This window comes from Eptesicus fuscus, chromosome 4 (genome assembly GCF_027574615.1).
Source record: "Eptesicus fuscus isolate TK198812 chromosome 4, DD_ASM_mEF_20220401, whole genome shotgun sequence".
NCBI lineage: Eukaryota > Metazoa > Chordata > Mammalia > Chiroptera > Vespertilionidae > Eptesicus > Eptesicus fuscus.
The window spans coordinates 34,217,072-34,235,264 of NC_072476.1; the positions used below are offsets into that span (position 1 = coordinate 34,217,072).

Here is an 18,193-nt window from a genome sequence, read left to right on the forward strand (position 1 = left end):
GCCGGCCCTTCGCCTGCTCAGACCCGAGCAATCGAGCGCGGAGTACGGCCCGCCCCCGCTAGGCCAGACTAGCTGCCAGCCGAACTCCCGTCTACCTAGTATCCACGCGCCAGGAGCTCGCGACACAGACTGCGCCTGCAGGAGGTCGGCCGGGGCGCGCTCCGGGGGCGTGGGAGGCGGGGGTGGGTGTAGGGAGATGGTGCGCGACGCTGAGAGGCGAGGCGGGGAAGCGGATCCCCGCGGGGTGGACGCGGACGCCTGGCCCTCGTTCCTCGGGCCGGACTCGGACCGAGTTCCCATTTGACCCTCACCGGAGCCCGGGATCCGGACGGGAACAGGCCGGGTTGAGCCGGGGGCGTCCCGTGAGGAAACCGGGGATCTGAAGGCCAGTGTGGAGGGGTCGGGTTGGCCTGAGGCCCCCGGCGAGTGTCAGGTCCTCCGAGGGAGTTATTAGCCTGGCAGGTTAATGAACTTGGGCAGGAAGAAAATTACACCTTTATCGTCTCTGCGTGAAACAGCTTTTTCTCCCCTGGCTGACGTGTAGCGTTAGCAGTGCCCAAAACTAAGTCGTGATTTCAAGTGGGGACGAGTGCAAATGATACTTAGAGAATCTGCAACTATTACCTACAAGCTATTATTTCCATCGTCGCTCTTTGACATGACAGGATCTTGTTATTTAGTATGTTGAAAAGAAGCATATATACTACTATAGATAAGTTTGTTTTTGAAACATTTGATACCTATTTCGATATGTATATGTATATATATATATATTGTAAGCCTATATATCTCCTTCAGTGCAGGTAAACACTTTATTTAATGTGGCTACTTGAAAACTTAAAATTACATATGTGTTCACATTTGTTTTTATTGAGTTTCAGGCCTCACCAGACACGGAATGATAAGGGTCCTCTGCACTAGTGTCACTAGGGTGCTGGTCAAGAGAGGTTGTCCTGTTTGACCCTCACAGGAGCCGGGGTCCCAGCGGGGACAGGCCAGAGAGGCAGTGAGTGTGGCAGCCAGGGTTGAGCCGGGGGCTCAAAGCCAGCCCAGTTGGGAAGCTGACCAGTCTGGCCCACAGCATTGCTGCAGGGCCCACAGCATTGCTGCAGGGCCCCCAGCAAGTCACTCCCCTTCCTGGGCCTCAGTTATTAATCTGTTCAGTCTGCCATCACCTCTGAAGTCTTTCCAATGGTCATCTGATATAACGAGACCTCAACATTTTTTCATGCTGGTTATTTTGATACTAGAGGCCCAGTGCACGAAATTCGTGCATGGGGGCTAGGGGGTGTCCCTCAGCCCAGCCTGCACCCTCTCCAATCTGGGACCCCTCAAGGGATGTCCGACTGCCCGTTTAGGCCCACTGGGATCGGGCCTAAACGGGCAGTTGGATATCCCTCTCACAATCCAGGCTCCCAACTGCTCACCTGCCTGCCTTCCTGATTGCCCCTAATCACTTCTGCCTGCCAGCCTGATCACCCCCTAACCACTCCCATGCCAGCCTGATTGATGTCTAACTGCTCCCCTGCTGGCCTGTTTGCCCCCAACTTCCCTCCTCTGCCAGCCTGGTCACCCCTAACTGCCCTCTCCTGCAGGCCTGGTCACCCCTAACTGCCCTCCCCTGCAGGCTTGATCGCCTCCAACTGCCCTCCCTTGCAGGCCTGGTGCCTCCCAACTGCCCTCCCCTGCTGGCCATCTTGTGGTGGCCATCTTGTGTCCACATGGGGGCAGGATCTTTGGCCACATGGGGGCAGCCATATTGTGTGTTGGAGTGATGGTCAATCTGCATATTACTCTTTTATTAGATAGGCTAGAGGCCTGGTGCACGGGTAGGGGCCAGCTGGTTTGCCCTGAAGGGTGTCCCGGATCAGGGTGGGGGTTAGTAAGAAATAGTGGACCTTGAAAATGACTTCAGGTTTTTTCACTGCACAGAATATAGTCAAACACTGCTGCAGTTAAATATTTTACCCTTTGTTCTCCCTGCGTGATCTACAATAATAATCTGATTCGTGTTGATATTTGCTGTTGTGTTGCTGATAATTACCTGAAAGAGAAGTTGGGGTGCTTCACTGGGCTGGAAAAAGTTTAGCTAAATCAGAAATCAGGTCTAATCACGCAAGTTTATCTATATACTAGAGGCCTGATGCACAAAATTCATGCAAAGGGCTTGGCCCCCTGCGCTGCTGTGGCTGCCTTGGCCCCCTACGCTGTGGTGGCCACCTCTGCTTCAGCCCCCGCCACTGGGCTTCATCCAGAAGGTCGTCCAGTATAATTAGCATATTACACTTTTATTATTTATACTAATAAAAGAGTAATATGCTAATTAGACTGGGAGACCTTTTGGAGACCTTCCAGACATCCTTCCAGACAAAGCCGGGGGCTTGGCCGGCCTGTAAACAGCCCCCAAACGGCCCTCAGCCCCTCACCCAGGCCAGCCATGCCCCCCAGCGGGGACCCTCACCCCGATGGGGGTGTGGCCAGCCTGCAAACGGCCCTCAGCCCCTCACCCAGGCTGGCACCATTCCCAGTGGGGACCCCCACCCCGATGGGGGTGTGGCTGGCCTGCAAACCGCCCCAGGCCCTGACCCCCAAGGGCACCCTCACCCTGATCCGGGACTCCCTTCAGGGCAGACCAGCCGGCCTCCACCCGTACACTAGGCCTTTATCTATACTAATAAAAGAGTAATATGCTAATTATACGACCTCTGGATGTCCTTCTGGACAAAGCTATGGTGGCGGGGCCAAGGCAGAGGCAGTTAGGGGAGATCAGGCCAGGAGGGGAGGGCAGTTGGGGGCGAGCAGGCCGGTGGGGGGGGGCAGTTGGGAGCGAGAAGGTCGGTGGGGGGGGCAGTCGGGGGCGAGCAAGTCGGTAGGCAGAATGGTTAGGGGCAATTAAGCAGGCAGGCAGGTGAGCGGTTAGGAGCCAGCGGTCCCGGATTACAAGAAGGATATCCGATTGCTGATTTAGGCCCGATCCTATTTGGGCCTAAACCGGCAGTCGGACATCCCCCAAGGGGTCCCAGATTGGAGAGGGTGCAGGCCGGACTGAGGGACACCCCCCCTCCCATGCACGAATTTCGTGCACCGGGCCACTAGTTACAGATATAAAGCTCTCGCTGGCGCCAATCACACGCGTGTTTCAATCTGTCATTGTCGATTGTGACACTTCTATTATAGAGAAAGGGCAATATTGCTGAAACCGGTTTGGCTCAGTGGATAGAGCGTCGGCCTGCGGACTGAAAGGTCCCAGGTTCAATTCCGGTCAAGGGCATGTGCCTTGGTTGCGGGCACATCCCCAGTGGGGGGTGTGCAGGAGGCAGCTGGTCGATGTTTCACTCTCATCGATGTTTCTAGCTCTCTATCCCTCTCCCTTCCTCTCTGTGAAAAATCAATAAAATATATTTTAAAAAAAGAAAAAAAAAGAGAAAGGGCAATATTAAAATATTTCTTCTAATTAATTTCCTTTCAATGTGCATGAATTTGTGCACCAGGCCACTAGTAGCTTGATAATATCACTAGCTTATATCTGTTGAGTGCCTACTGTGCCCAAACTGTGCTGCACGCTATGTATCTGAGACCTCACTCAAACAGTGCTGTGTGGGTGACGTTATCGTTAACCCCAGTTTACAGGTGAAGAGACTGAGGCCAGAGCAGTGAGTGCCCAGGGACTCATGGATGGCTGTTTGGCAGAACCTAGGCTTCCTAACCTCAGGGCTCATGCTTGTAACCACTTCTGTGTCTTCTTTCTGCCTTTTTGGGTTATGAACCTGAGTTGACTTCATTATTTTTCTGACCTATGCCAGGCCCTGGAGGTAAAAGCCAGAGATGGACCTGGTGAGACTTGCCCGGCTCTTCTCCAGCCCCCGCCCCCTCGGACTGTCCATCCTGCAACACCTTGACCCTCTCAGAGCCCGGTGGGCAGGAGGTAGGGAAGGGCCTGCGTGGCTGAAGTCCATGAGGCTGACTGGGCCAGTACCAGCAGCCTTCAGCAGCTCCCTCGCTCAGCTGCCCCTCAGCCAGGGGAGCCAGAAGAACATACGCAGCCTCAGCTCTGACCCAAGCCAGCCCAGCCCCAGGGCCACCCAGGAGGAAGAGGAGGAAGAGAGTTTTGGGACTCTCTCCGATAAATACTCCTCCCGGAGAATGTTCCGCAAATCGACGCCCCAGTTGTATAACCTACGGCTCAGGGAGCAAGATGAAGAAGATGATGAAAGGGAGCCGGAGCCAAAATCATGGCAGGGCCGAAGAAACACCCCTTACTGGTACTTCTTTCAGTGCAAACGCCTGATCAAGGAAGGAAAGGTGAGGGAACCTTTGGATTCTGCTTCTCCTGGCTCTTACGTCCCCGGTAGCTCAGTTTTTTGTGTGAGGGCTGCCCTACCTTTTCAGTCCCTAAAGGTTTGGGTGCTCGGAGCTATTTTCTCCTCGGTCTTCACTCACCCTGGGTGCTGTACCAGGTGACCCACCAGCCTCCTGGCTTTCAGTGACCCCTCCTCACTGCAGCCTGGCCTTCTCGTGGGCTCCTGATCCGTGTATCCAGCTACCTCCTCAGCATCTCCCTTACACTTACCCACATTGACCTGAAATTTTCATTCCCAACCTTGTTTTCCCTACACTTTCTTCATCTCACTAAATGGCAACTCCATTATTCCATCTGCCCAGGCAAAATGACTTCAGGTCATTTCTAACTCTTCCCTTTCTCTCCCCAGCTCTAACTTCAAAATGTTGCCAATCCTAACATTCCTCACAACATTGCTGCTGAACGCCGAAGCCTAGCCTTCTCTTTGCCCCCTTACACCTGTCACAGGTCTCCCCGCCACTCTTGCCATCTCCTGCCTGGATGCCAGCTCTAAACACAGAGCCGTCCTGTTGAAGCAGAAAGCAGTTATTGTAACTCCTCCCTCCAAAACTCCTAATATATTCACTGACATTGAATATGTTCACTTTCTTAGGTATCGATAATGACATTCTGTTTATGTATAAAGTTCTCTTAGGGGTATGTATTGAAGATTTTATGAATGGAATGATAGGATGTCTAGAATTTGCTTTTAAAAATTCTGTTTATAGGGGGAGTGCAGAGTATAGATGAAACAAGATTGGCCAAACGTTAATCACTGTAGTTAACACTGTTCTCCATTTTGTGTATTTTTGAAAGTTTTTGTAATGAAAAGTTGAGAAATGAAGAGAAGCAGAGTCCTTACAACGGCTTATGAAGCCTGCAAGATCTGCCACCACCACCCCTCTGTCCCTGCACTTACCTACTGCAGTCCTCCAACTCCCAGGCAGACTCCTGCCCTGGCTGTTCCCTCAGATAGACATGGGCCTCTTCCCTCACCTCCTGCAGATCTTTGCTTACCCGTCACCTTCTGAGGCCCTGCGTGGCTATCATATCTAAACTGAACCTCCCACACCCTCTGGCACTTACTGCTTCATTTTTGTTCATAGCACCTGGCACCACTCGACCTACTATCTATTTTTCTTAGTTATCTCATTTGGTGTCTGACTTTTCAAACTAGAAGATGAACACCAGGAGGGAGCTCCCTCTTGTTCTCATCTGTATCCCCAGCAAATAGATCTTGCCTGGCATAGAGGACTCAGTAACTACTGGTTGAATTAATGGATGAAAAAATAAGGAGTAAAGGAGTGAACCAAGGATTTAAAGGGGAATGGCTTAGGGGTGGGGGTGGGTCAAAGACAGCTGTGGGCCAAGGGAGTTGGCAATTGGAGGAAGCTGGTCACTCAAGGCTGTCGTCCTACACCATCGCAGGGGGCCGTCGGTGTGGGGTGGAGGGTTTCCACAGGTGGTGGGAGTCCAGTGGGCGTTCCTTCCTGGCTACACAGAGCTCCCATGCTGCAGAGCACAGGGACCGAGAGGCTGGTGGCAGAGGCCCAGGGCGGGTGTTTAGCTCCTGGGCAGGCCTGGTCTTGGGCTCAGGGAGGGTCCCACAATTTCAAACTCCCTCCCTCTGCTGAGGGTCTCTGAGGCCACCCTGAACCCCCTTCATTGTTTCCTTCTTCCTCCCCCAGCTGGTTGAGGCCCTGGACCTGTTCGAGAGGCAGATGCTGAAGGAGGAGCGACTCCAGCCCCTTGAGTGCAACTACACGGTGCTGATTGGGGGCTGTGGGCGGGCTGGCTACCTGAAGAAGGCTTTCCGGCTCTACAATGATGTGAGTGGGGGCGTAGGGGAGGCAGGGGCAAGACTCTAAAGAGCAGGGGTTTAGGGACCAAAAAGAGCTGGGTGCTGATCCTGAATGTGTCACGACTCTGGGCAGATGATTTAACCTCCTCGGCCTCAGGTGCATCATCTGTCAATGGAGGTGATCGTGGGTAATTACATGAGATCACATGGTAAGTCCTCCAGCATCTGCCTGGCCATGGACAGCCCCACCGATCTCTTCTTTTTCCATTGCCAGTTTGTTTGTGTTCCTTTTCTCTCGTCCCTGTCTTCACACCTCCACCACCACTACACACACACACACACACACACACACACTCACACGCACACACACACACACACACACACACACTCACACACACACACACACACTCACACGCACACACTCACACACGCACACGCACACACACTCACACACGCGCGCGCGCACACACGCACACTCGCGCGCGCACACACGCACACTCACACACGCACACACACACGCACCTTCCTTTCAAAATTGGTCCCTTTTTTATTTTTTTAAAGTTGGCCTTTGGAAAAGGGTTTTTATTCTCTTGGAACATGGTTTTACTTTGCATTCACCCTCCTCTAGGGTGTGTCGTATTTGTTATTCTCAGAACCAAGAAACTGTTTCCTTTGTGAGTCAGGAAAGAGCAGTGGACTCTGCAGCAGTGATCCCATCTTCTCCTGCATCCAGAAGCTGGGGCATCCTTTACTCCAGCAAGGATTCTTGGGAGCCTTAGTCTTGTCATTTGGGACACTCCTACTCCAGGCCTGATCATCTCTACTGGGAGCACGGGGGAGGAATTGTCCTTACAAATGATAAAGTAACATATTCTTTAAAAGACCTGATCAAATGTCTTGGCATAGAAAAATAAGAGGCTGGCTGCCCGGATCAGCACTCTAGGCAGCAGGAAGGCACTCCGGTACTAAGTGAAGGGGGTGGGTGGGTGGGAGCACATTTATTGTGGCTCTTGGTTAAGAGTCCTTAGCAGCACTTAGATTTGGAGGATCCTTAAGTGACTTCCCACACGTCACCTCCTCAGAGAAGCCCAGGCCATTCTGTTTAACCTTAGCTATTTCCTATTACTTTGCTGCTGCCCCCCAATAATAATTTTATTTTAGAATAATTTCAGATGTATAGAGAAGTTGCAAAGATAATGTAGAAAGTTCCCAAATACTCCCAACCCCCTCCTCTATGTTAACATCTTACATTAGATGGTGCATTTGTCAAAACTAAGAAACCACTGTTAGTTCATAGTTCATTGTTGTTAACTAAACTCCAGACTGTATTTGGATTTCACCAGTTTTCCACTGATAACCTTCTTTCTGTTTCTGATCCAATCCAGGTTCCCATCCTGGCTCCTCCAACCTGTGACACTTTCTGAGGTTCCTTGTTTCTCATGGTCTTGACAGTTTTGAGTAGTTCTGGTCAGGGGTTTTGTGGAATGTCCCTCATTGGAGAATTTGTACATTCTCATGGTGAGACTAGGGTCATGGGTTTGAGGGAAGAATATCGCAGAGGTGACGTGCCCTTCTTATGTAAGGTCTTCACGACATCACCATGACTTATCCCAGGAGACATTTACCGTGGGCTCTTGGTGACGTGGTATTTGCCAGGCTTCTCCACCACGAAGGTACTATCTTTCCCTTTCCAGCCTGCGTTCTGTGGGTGTCCTTCACAGCACTTACTACAGTTGTTGGTTCCTCATTTGTCTGGTGTGTGTCTCACCCTCTAGAGTGTAGGCTCAGTGAGACAGGCTGCATCTGTCCTGGTAACCACTGGTAGCCAGTTCGTGGTAAGTTCTTAGGACACCTCTGTCGACAGTGTGAATACACACCAAGTGTCCGTCATCCTCGAAGTCGGGATCACCGTCTTCATTTTTCAGATGAGGAAGCCGAGGCCTGGAGAGATGAAGTACTTTGGTCGAGGTCACCCTGGGGTTAGGGCTCTTCGCCCTCTTCCGCAGCAGCTCCTTGCCTGTCCTTGGTCAGGTGGCCCTTACCTGGGAAGCAATGAGTGCTTGACTTTACCAGGAGTTGGCACCTGGAGAGCTTCATGAGCACAGTGTTAGCCCCAGCCTGGGGTTTGTGACTCCGCAGGGTGGGGGCCCCTGAAATGTGCTGTAGTAACATGCTCCTGGCCTCTACTGGCCTGGGGGTCACTCTTCTACCCAACCCTTTTCGAGGCGACAGTATCATTCCTAACTTGCCCACCACCGTTCAGTTAGGAAGCTTTGCAGTGGGGCTTTGATTGCCTCCCACCCTTTCCCAGAGCAGATCCATCCCAGGCCCCTCAACAGTCAGGGTGACCTGGTTGGCCAGAGGGTAAGGCATCAGGAAGCCCCTGCTTAAAGCACCTCGGGCCGCGGGTGAGCTGATGAGCGCCCTGGGGAGGGTCGTTTCTTGTTGGGTGTAACTGGGATGCAGGATCAGTTTTCAGAGTCCCTCTGGCTGAGGTGGGTTTGGAAAGCCGAGCCCTGATGTGTCACTCAGCTCTTCCTTCGCGCAGGCCCTGCTCCCAGGCCTGTTCAATGCAGTAATGGAGTCCCCTCTAGTGCCCTTTGAGTGCCTCTCACCTGTGTGTCCAGCTGACCCCAGAGCTACCTCTAAGTTTCTCCCCATCTCCACAGATGAAAAAGCGGGACCTGGAGCCCTCCGATGCCACCTATACAGCCCTGTTCAACGTCTGCGCCGAGTCCCCCTGGAAGGACTCCGCTCTGCAGAGTGCCCTAAAGCTACGGCAGCAGCTCCAGGCCAGAAACTTCCAGCTCAACCTGAAAACATATCACGCCTTGCTGAAGGTGACAGCCAAGTGTGCAGACCTTAGGATGTGCCTCGACGTGTTCAAGGTGGGGATGTCCTTCCGCCCTGCCTCCCACTTGGGACCTGTCCCATGGAGCAGGTGTGAGTCTGTGGCCATCTGTGTCCCTCACACAGGAAGATTCGGGGACCAATGAGACAGGCCCCGTGCTGGGCTCGGGGGTTCACAGGTAAACCTGACGAGACCCTGATCTCAGAGGCCTTGGTCAGACAGAGAGACCCCTAACCCCGTGAGGACGGTGGGGTCTGTGCACGGCTGTGTCGGACTTGGTGGTGCCACGGGGAGGGCCTCCTGCCTAGAAGGAGTAGTGGGAGCCCAAGCCCTAGCATCCGGGGCGCTGGGTGAGTGGAGGCACGGGAGTGCTTGAACGTGGGCTTGTCTGCATTAGAGCTTTGACTTGTAGCTTCTTATCTTCCTCAGCAGCCCCATAAGAAGGTTTTTAATTTCCAGCTTACAGAGGAGACCAGTACAGGGTTTGAGTATGGAATACCTTGAGCGGGTGATAGGTGTGCTTGCTCAGCTTGCAAGGACGTGGGACCCATGTGAGTTCACACTGAAACAGCCTTATGGGAAGCACGGAAGGCTCTAGGTCGCCACAACCAAACCTCAGAGAACCAGGGCGGTGTCAGGGCTCAGCATGCCCTTGGCAGCCTTGTCCTCACACTCTTCCCTCAGGCATTTCTCACTCTGTTCTTACCTTCTACCCAGAGTGACTTGACTGCTTTTCCCACCACACAGAGCAAGGTCCCACCTGCCCATTCCAGGTTAGGGGACCTGGTGGACTGTCCAGGCACCACGTGGTACAGAGCAGCCTTTGGTCAGTCCTGGGTCGGTTACCTTGAGTAAGCCTGCCCTGCTGGAGAGGCAGAATTACGGAGTTTGCAATTCAATTTCCAGGACAGGGGCTAAAAGTGACCACTGGGGTGTTCTTTGCAGAGGGGTGCACAGAAGTGATAAGAGCCGCTGGGAAAGAGAGGAGGAGGAAGTGCAGGCAGCAGTTGGACAGCTCAGCTCAGGAGCTGGTTCTGAGCCAGCCAGCCAACCAGATTCAGGCTCCACCGCTTCACAATGTGCAGACTTGGACCTGCCCCAGGAATGTCTGTCCTGAGGCAGGCCCAGTGGGCGGGTCTGGGCTCTGCCACAGGTTCCCATTCCTTCCCCTAGGAAATTGTTCATAAAGGACATGCGGTCACAGAGGAGACCTTCAGTTACTTGCTCGTGGGCTGCATCCAGGACAAGAAGACAGGCTTCCGATATGCCCTGCAGGTCTGTCCTTCCTGCCTCTGCCTTCCTGCCTCTCCTGTCCCCACCACCCCCACTCCGTGCCCCTGTGTCTGGTGCAAACGATGATCCTTTGTGCATTTCTTGAGCTCCTGCTACTGCCCTGGGCTGGGTGTTTCTATATTTGCCATATTTTGGTCTTCCCAGAGCACAGTGCTCCCCGCCCCACCTCATTTTACAGATGGCAGGGAGAGAGGCCCTAGGCGGCGGTGGTGGCATGGCTGCTGAGAGTGAGGGCACAGCCAGCTCATGGTCTCCTTCTCTGCTCGGCTGCCTTCTGTGCAGCCGGCCTGCATCTACCAAGCTTATGGTCCCTGCAGCACATCTGCTTGGGGTACTTGCTCAACCATATCCCACAGCCACCCCCTCAGCCTCTCTGCAGGGGAACCCCAGGAGCTGCATGTAGTTCTGGGAGAGTCTCACAGACATCACCGTTGAGACATGCTGCTCTCATCCCACCTTGGATTCCCAGGAAGAACTCCACTCAACTGGGTAGGCAGTATTAGCAGCGGTACCATCGCTGTTCTAGCTCCTCCAAGTAGAGAAGGACTGGCAGCTCACCTAGAGCCCTCCTACTTCAAGGGTAGCCCTCAGACCAGCAGCATCAACCTTACCTGGGACTTGCCAGTTTAGTTATAGCCCCCCTCCATCCCTCCCCCCCCCCCAACACATAACACACACACTGCATCCAGATCAGCATTTCATCAGGATCTCCAGGCAGTTGGTCCACACAGAGTTCAAGCCCTAAGTGATCTGAGACAGCCTTGGACCAAATGCTTGCCCCCCCGCCCCCAAAGCAGACTCGCTGGAAGGAGTGGCCACCGGCCACCCTCTGGCCATCAGCAAGCTTTATAGTGAAAACCAACCAAGGCCTAGTTCTTCCCTCTCCTTGGCCTGGATCTGTTCTAGTTAGAAACAGTCTGTAATACTAACAGCTATGCACAGTGTCTTGCACTTATTAAACTGCTTGAGCGAGGCACCAGTAGCCTCGTTTTACAGATAAGGAAACTGAGGCTCCTTATGTAACTTGTCTTAGGTCCCACAGCCACTAAGCAGTGGAGCTGGGACTGGAACTGAGGTTCGTCTGACTAGAGAGTCAGAATTCTGCCACCATGGGATAGGGTCTGTGTCCCTGCTGAAACTCAGTTCTGTCATCGTTCCCTGAGGAGGTGCCTGCAAAGACCCTTGCCCTCCTGTCTGGTGGATAGCAACCTTCTTGCTAGATGTGCCCATCTGGGCCTGACCAGCCCCTGCCTCACCTGCACAGTGGACCCTGATGAGGGCAGAAGTCAGAGCTCTAGACTCACTGAGTGTGGCTTTCACCTGAGCACAAAAAGGAGCAAGTGATACCTTGAGCCCATGTGGTGCCCTCTTGGTGTCAGTCACCCAGACATCACAGCTTTTTGGAGAACACACAGCATACTGGACACTGTGTTGTGGGGATGAAAATGATCTCATTTCATGAGGAAATGGGGCTGCCTAGGCCCACAACCTCACTAATTCCCCCGCCACCCACACCTGCCTTATGCTCTCAAGTGTGAGAAAGCTGCCTGGGGCAGGGCACACAGTAGGCACTCAGGGAGTGCAGCTGAATCCAATCCTTAAGTCGGCCGAGACTCTTCCATAACCTAGCCTCTCTGGCCGTCCACCCCCAAGGGAGTACAGAGGTGGGCAGAGGCCTAGGGAGAAGCCTATTCCCTGGTACGGGGGTCCTGAGAGAGGGCAGAAGGATGAAACAGAACAGTTTTGGGGTGAGCTAGAGGAAAGGAGTGATACGCCCCTGAAGTTTCCCATAGAGTTCGCAGGTTCTTGCCCAGAGCCTGGAGTGGGGTCATACTCGGTCCTTCCTGCACCCTTTGTGTTTGCCAGCTGGCTGCTGGCTCAGTGCCTTCTCCCTCCTGAGAGGGAGCATGGAGCTGAGGCTTGTTTCTCCCTGGCAGGTGTGGAGGCAAATGCTGAGTCTGGGGCTCAAGCCAAGCCGGTATGGCTACAACCTGCTGTTGGGGGCAGCTCGGGACTGCGGCCTGGGGGACCCAGAAGTAGCCTCAGCGCTGCTCCTGAGACCCAGGGAGGAGATGCTGCTGCTCCAGCCCCGGGCAGGCGGGCGGCAGGCAAGGAGGAAAGCCCAGGCTGGGATGGTTGACAGCATGTCAGCCAAGCTGCACGTGGAGACCCTGGAGAGACAGCTGTTTCTGGAACCTTCTCAGGCACCTGAAAGGCCTCCAGAGCCTCAGGAGGCCAGCGTCCCCAGCAAGGCCCAGCCTGAGATGGAAACCAAAGTGGATCCTGATCACCCTGTGGCCCTTGCCCCTGTGGTCTCAGAGCCGCCTCCCCGGGAGCTGGAGACTAACCTCCTGACCCTGGGGCCGGTCCCCCCGGCCGTGGTCTCCTTTGGGACCGTGACCACCTCAGCAGACAGGCTGGCTTTGATGGGGGGCCTGGAGGGCTTCCTGGGCAAGATGGCAGAGCACGGACTCCGGCCTGACATCAAAACCCTCACGCTTCTGGCTGAGGTGGTAGATCCCGGCAGCCCCGCAGCATCCTCACTGCTGACTGTCCTGGACACGTACCAGGTGGAGGCCGATGTGACCTTCTTCAACACTCTGATGAGGAGGAAGAGCAAGCTGGGTGATCTGGAGGGGGCAAAGGTGAGCGTGGAGGCAGGCCCAGGACTCTGCTCTGGAGCCCTCCTTCCCCCTCCCTCCTCTGACCTTCCAACTGTGGGATTATCTTCCCTGCCAGGTGTGTCATCCATTTCCAGTCAGTGGGCAGACTGTCCGGAGCCCATGCTCCGGGCCTGGGCTCAGGTGAAAAGCTGGGAATCGAGCGAGCTACTTCAAGGAGCTCACAGATTGGTGGCTGGTGGCTCCTGAGTATCCCTACCCTTCAGCCACCCCACCTCACTGACTTCACACGTACTCTGTGCTAGATGCTGTTCTAAGAGCTCCACATCCATTTGTTTCTTTACTGACCACACCCACTTCACTGATGAGGACACGGGGCCCTCCATTCATATGACATGTTTCTATGTGCTGCCTTTTTTTGCCAGAGTTCTCATCTGGGCACTTGTGAACATCAAAGATGACAAAGACACAGCCTCTGCCATCGGGCTCACAGCGCAGAGTGCACCTTTCTCTAGAGAAGCTACATATGATAGAGCCCCTCTGCAGAACCTTCTCTGGGTCAGCCAGCACTCACCACACTGTTGTCGGCATCTCCCACCCTGGACCCTTAAGGCCTCTGGTACTCCGTGGACATTGAAAGCCCAAGTGCAGGGATGGATGGCCAACAGAGAAGTAGAGAGGGACAGGAATATGAAGGGCATTCAGGGAGAAGGGACAGCATATTGGAGGCAGGCAAGCTAGAATGCGAGGTGTACTTGGAGAACAGCTGAATTCTGGGGAGGTGGCTGGACAGGACCCTGGGCCCTTGAATAATGGGCTGAGGCCAATGCCCAATGTGGCCAGCAGAGGGAGCCTGAGGCCTTGGAGCAAAGCTCTACCTCTCGGATCTCCAGCATCCAGCCAAGGGCTTTGACAGACAAAGCTTTTGCTGGGGCTGGTGGGGTACAGCTTATGGTGATGCCATGTCTATTCCCATAGGCACTGCTGCCAGTCCTGGCAAAGAGGGGAATTGTCCCTAACATCCAGACATTCTGCAATTTGGCCATTGGGTGCCATAGACCACAGGATGGTCTGCAGTTGCTGGCAGACATGAAGGTGAGTGAGCCCAGGCCTGGGCAGGACCCATGGTGCTGAGGAACACTGGAGGTGCTCAGGAAGAAATCTGGGTAGGGGGGAAGTTGGGGTCCTCCCAAACCTCTGCAAGGTGTACTTATGGGGAGCTGGTTGGATAGAATAAATTGTGGGGATGGGGGCAGGGAGAGTGGGGTCATTCTAGCTTCAAGTGTAGAATGATCATTGGCCCAATTTGGGAGAAAGTAGATGCTGGTGAGCTGCTGCAGGAATGGGCATTGAGAGCAGGGATGCTACAATCTTGAAAGCGGTGACAGTGGGGTGAGATTGAGGGGTGGGGATAGGTCTTGGCCCAAACACTTTGGAGGATAGAGAGCAGGGATGTAGCAGAATTCTTGGGTGGGGGCTCGGGATATAGTAAACCCACAGCCAAGAACTGAGGAGGTCGTCTCCTGCCCATGGCTTACTGCCTGAGTCCGTTGATCTCTGAGAGCAATATTCTCTCTCCACGTTCTTCAGGACTGAGAGGGTAAGGTGCTTAGCCATGTGGGATGGAGCCACCGAGTGGGGCACCTGTGCTTTCCTTTTGGAGGGGGCAGTGCAGCCCTTGTTGCTACGAGGTTCTGCCCTTCTTGTCCCTGGTCACTAGTCTGCAGAGCAGACTTGACTGGCAGGGTCACTCACCAAGCTGAACATGCTGCAGCAGGCTTTCCTCCAATCACCATCATCTCGCTGATTGTATGTCTGTGATGTTCCAGAAATCCCAGATGACCCCCAACACCCACATCTACAGCACCCTCATCAATGCGGCCCTCAAGAAGCTGGACTACACCTATCTCATCAACATCCTGAAGGACATGAGGCAGAACAGAGTCCCAGTGAATGAAGTCGTCATCCGCCAACTGGAGTTTGCAGCCCAGTACCCACCCACCTTTGACCGGGTATGTGCCCCAAGCTCTAATGTGCCCACTGTCACCTTAGCCAGGGCCACTCCCCACCCCTGGTTCTGGCCTTCTGGGATTGGTATTCCCTTGCTTTAAGTTGTCAGTGGCTACCCTTAGGAAAAATCCCAAACTCCTTAGGCCAGTGGTCGGCCAACTGCGGCTCGTGAGCCACATGTGGCTCTTAGGCCCCTTGAGTTTTTAGCAAAGGCCAGCTTAGGAGTACCTTAATTAAGTTAATAACAATGCACCTACCTATATAGTTTAAGTTTAAATTTGGCTCTCAAAAGAAATTTCAATCGTTGTACTGTTTTATATATATATATATATATATATATATATATATATATATATATATATATGTATATACTAGAGGCCCAGTGCATGATTAAATCATGCACGTGTAGGGTCCCCTAGACCTAACCTGCCATCCAGGCCATATCCACTGCCCTGCAAAGCCTAGCACGCTCCACAGACATTGCTGGCAGCCTGCTCCCTGCTTTTGATGGCAGGGGGCCCGCTGGTGCTGGAGCGGACACACAGCTCCCCGCTTTCGATGGCGGGGGGAGCTGGCTGTCTGTCCGCTGGTGCACCAGGCCTTTCGAAGGCCTCGGGAGCGGCAGAGGCTTTCAAAAGGCCTGGTGCCGGAGCGGACAGACAGCCAGCTCCCCACTTTTGCTCCCTGCTTTTGATGGTCCACAGCAGGACGTGGGCTCGCTGCCCCAGAGGCCCCTTCTGTGCCGCAGCACAGCCATGGCACAGACGCTGAGCTCGCGCCGCCACTGGCGTCGCGAGCTCAGTGTCCCGCTGGACCAATCGGCCACCCCGGCCACCCCGAGTCCCGCCCCCTGCACCTCCCGCTGGCCCAATCGTGGGCGTAGCAGAGTGATGGTAATTTACATATTATCCTTTTATTATGTAGGATTTTCTTGATTTTTTACAGAGAGAGAGAGAGAGAGGAATAGAGAGTTAGAAACATCGATCAGCTACCTCCTACTGGGGATGTGCCCCCAACCAAGGTACATGCCCTTGAGCAGAATCGAACCTGGGACCCTTGAGTCCGCAGGCCGACGCTCTATCTGCTGAGCCAAACCGGTTTCGGCAATCGTTGTACTGTTGATATTTGGCTCTGTTGACTGCGTTTGCCGACCACTGCTTTAGGCCGCAGCTTGCAAGTCCCTCCTCCACATGGCTTTCATCTCAGGCCGCTCTTCCCTTTGTTCACTGTCAGTCCAATTGTACTTCTTTTCTAGATAACACCACCCTTCCCTTTGTTCACTGTCAGTCTAATTGTACTTGTCTTTTCTAGGTAACACCACCCTTTTTCCGGCCTCAGGCTTTTGCATTCTCTCTGCCTTAAATAAACTCCCTCTGCTTTTTCACATAACTGGCTCCATCTCCTTTTGTGTAAGTGGCTCTTTCTCAAGAGGATACTCAGCTGACTGCCTCCCTTCCCATTACATAAAGCTCTATTTCTTTTCACCATGTTTCACAGCTTATACTTACATGTGTGACTCTCACCTTCATGAAATTATAAGCCCCTAGAAGTTGAGACTCCTCTCTGCCTTGCTCACCTGGATCCCTAGTGCCTGCCCTCTGCCTGTACCCAGTACGGACTGTTGTCAAGTGAAAGGGGATGGCAGTAGGGCAGTGATAGAATCTGTTCTGTAACGTCCATTTCTGTCTGCCATTCTGAGGATATCAGAACCTGAGGGTTCAGACTTTAAGCCTACTGAGTCAGACTGTGTGTCACGGATTTAGCCTGGAGAAGCACCATCCCAATGGGTAGGGAGAAAAGTTGGCAAGGACGCACCAAGCTCCACCATGGAGGCTTAGGGTCAAGGACAGCTGTGCAGGTGCGATGCTTGAGTGCCGTTGAAGGCACAGAAAGAATTAGTGATAGCAGTGAAGAGTATGCCAGGCAGAGGACATAGCTGTGTGCCTTTGAGCAGTTGGTTTAGTCTTATCGATTTCTGAGTTCTTTAGATATTCTGGATACTAGTTTTGTTGGTTGCATGTTGCCAATATCTAGTTAGTAGGATGTCTCTTCACCCTGTGGTGTAGGACCCACTAAGGGTCTTCTCAGCAGTCCCCAGACTACCTCAGTACTTAAAGCTTATTGTATTGAAATCATACATTCATACTACCTTATGAGAGTGGACTTATTTCTGTTTGTGATTGTGAAGGTTCTGCTCTATGTACTTTCAGGCTACATTAGATACATACAAGTTTAGAATTGTTAAATCTTTTTCATCAACCCTTTTATCATCATGTGGTAAGTTTTATCTCTGGTACTTTTTTTGTCTAATCCTCCACCAGCTTTCTTTTGGTATCTGCCTGGTACATCTCGTTTCCTCCCACCTCTCTGTAGAGGCCACTGCAGCAGTGCTGACATGACAGTCACCAGGGAGACAGTGGCTGTGCAGAGGTAGAAGCACTCAGCAGACGGTGGAGGTGGAGTTGGTGGGACCTAGCCGATTCTAGGGGCTGGAGTAACATCCTTGGATATAGGAGAACAACACATATTTAGGAAGGGCTGTTAGCAGATGGGAATCTGGGTCAGCCTTATGGTATAGCAACTTTGCTTTTCTATAGTATACTCAGGTATTATCAACAGCTTTTGTGCCCTGTCCTTTCCACAGCTTCCCCGAGGCCTGAGCCAGCTGCTGTGGTTTGAGATTAGCTGTAGGTAGCATGCAGTGATTCTAATTGTGGCTCCTCTGAATCCTTGAATCCCATGCTTTTCAATTGCAGTACAAAGGGAAAAACACCTACTTGGAGAAGATTGATGGCTTTCGAGCTTATTATAAGCAATGGCTGAAAGTGATGCCAGCAGAGGAAACCCCCCACCCATGGCAGAAGTTCCAGACCAAGCCCAAGGGGGACCAAGACACTGTCTCTGAGGCTGATGTGGACAGAGGCCATGGGAGCAGCTGATGAGGAGGCCCAGGAGGATCTCCATCCAGCAGAACTGGAACAAAGTGCACAGCCTTCACAGTGCTTTGTGGGAACTTCAGGAGTCCCTTTCATATTAAAGACACATGAACATGCTGGTGTAGCCTCAAGCATGAGGACAAGGTCTGGCCAGAGTAAGAATTGCAGCATTTTGTATAAAGAAATGCTGGGCCCAGGGTGCCTGACAGGATCCCAGCACGGCTTGGGCCACTTTGGCACATCATCTCAGGCCATCGTCACCTGAGAGGTTGTCATCCCCAGTGAACTTGATCATGGTCACATGAGATGGTCAGGATTGAGTCCCAGTGGCCTGGTGCTCTC

General features: G+C 53.1%; 1 protein-coding gene across 1 annotated transcript; it reads left to right on the plus strand.

Annotated features, from left to right (window-relative positions):
- The first annotated feature begins 109 nt into the window (after positions 1 to 109).
- PTCD1 (pentatricopeptide repeat domain 1) lies at positions 110 to 18,144 on the plus strand. The gene is made up of 9 exons (XM_008141689.3): positions 110 to 144; positions 3,804 to 4,302; positions 6,028 to 6,168; positions 8,810 to 9,028; positions 10,165 to 10,266; positions 12,222 to 12,929; positions 13,884 to 14,000; positions 14,735 to 14,917; positions 17,672 to 18,144. Exons 2-9 carry the CDS (start codon positions 3,826 to 3,828, stop codon positions 17,852 to 17,854), a joined length of 2,130 nt encoding a protein of 709 aa, XP_008139911.2. The 5' UTR covers positions 110 to 144; positions 3,804 to 3,825; the 3' UTR covers positions 17,855 to 18,144.
- Positions 18,145 to 18,193: the final 49 nt, after the last annotated feature.

What these genes read in the sequence shown, in the direction of transcription:
- PTCD1 (XM_008141689.3), top strand. Translation starts at nt 3,826, where the DNA reads ATGGACCTGGTGAGACTTGCCCGGCTCTTCTCCAGCCCCCGCCCCCTC. An exon ending in GCTTCCGATATGCCCTGCAG is followed by an intron (nt 10,267 to 12,221) that starts GTCTGTCCTTCC and finishes TCTCCCTGGCAG; the next exon opens with GTGTGGAGGCAAATGCTGAG. An exon ending in ACCCACCCACCTTTGACCGG is followed by an intron (nt 14,918 to 17,671) that starts GTATGTGCCCCA and finishes TTTCAATTGCAG; the next exon opens with TACAAAGGGAAAAACACCTA.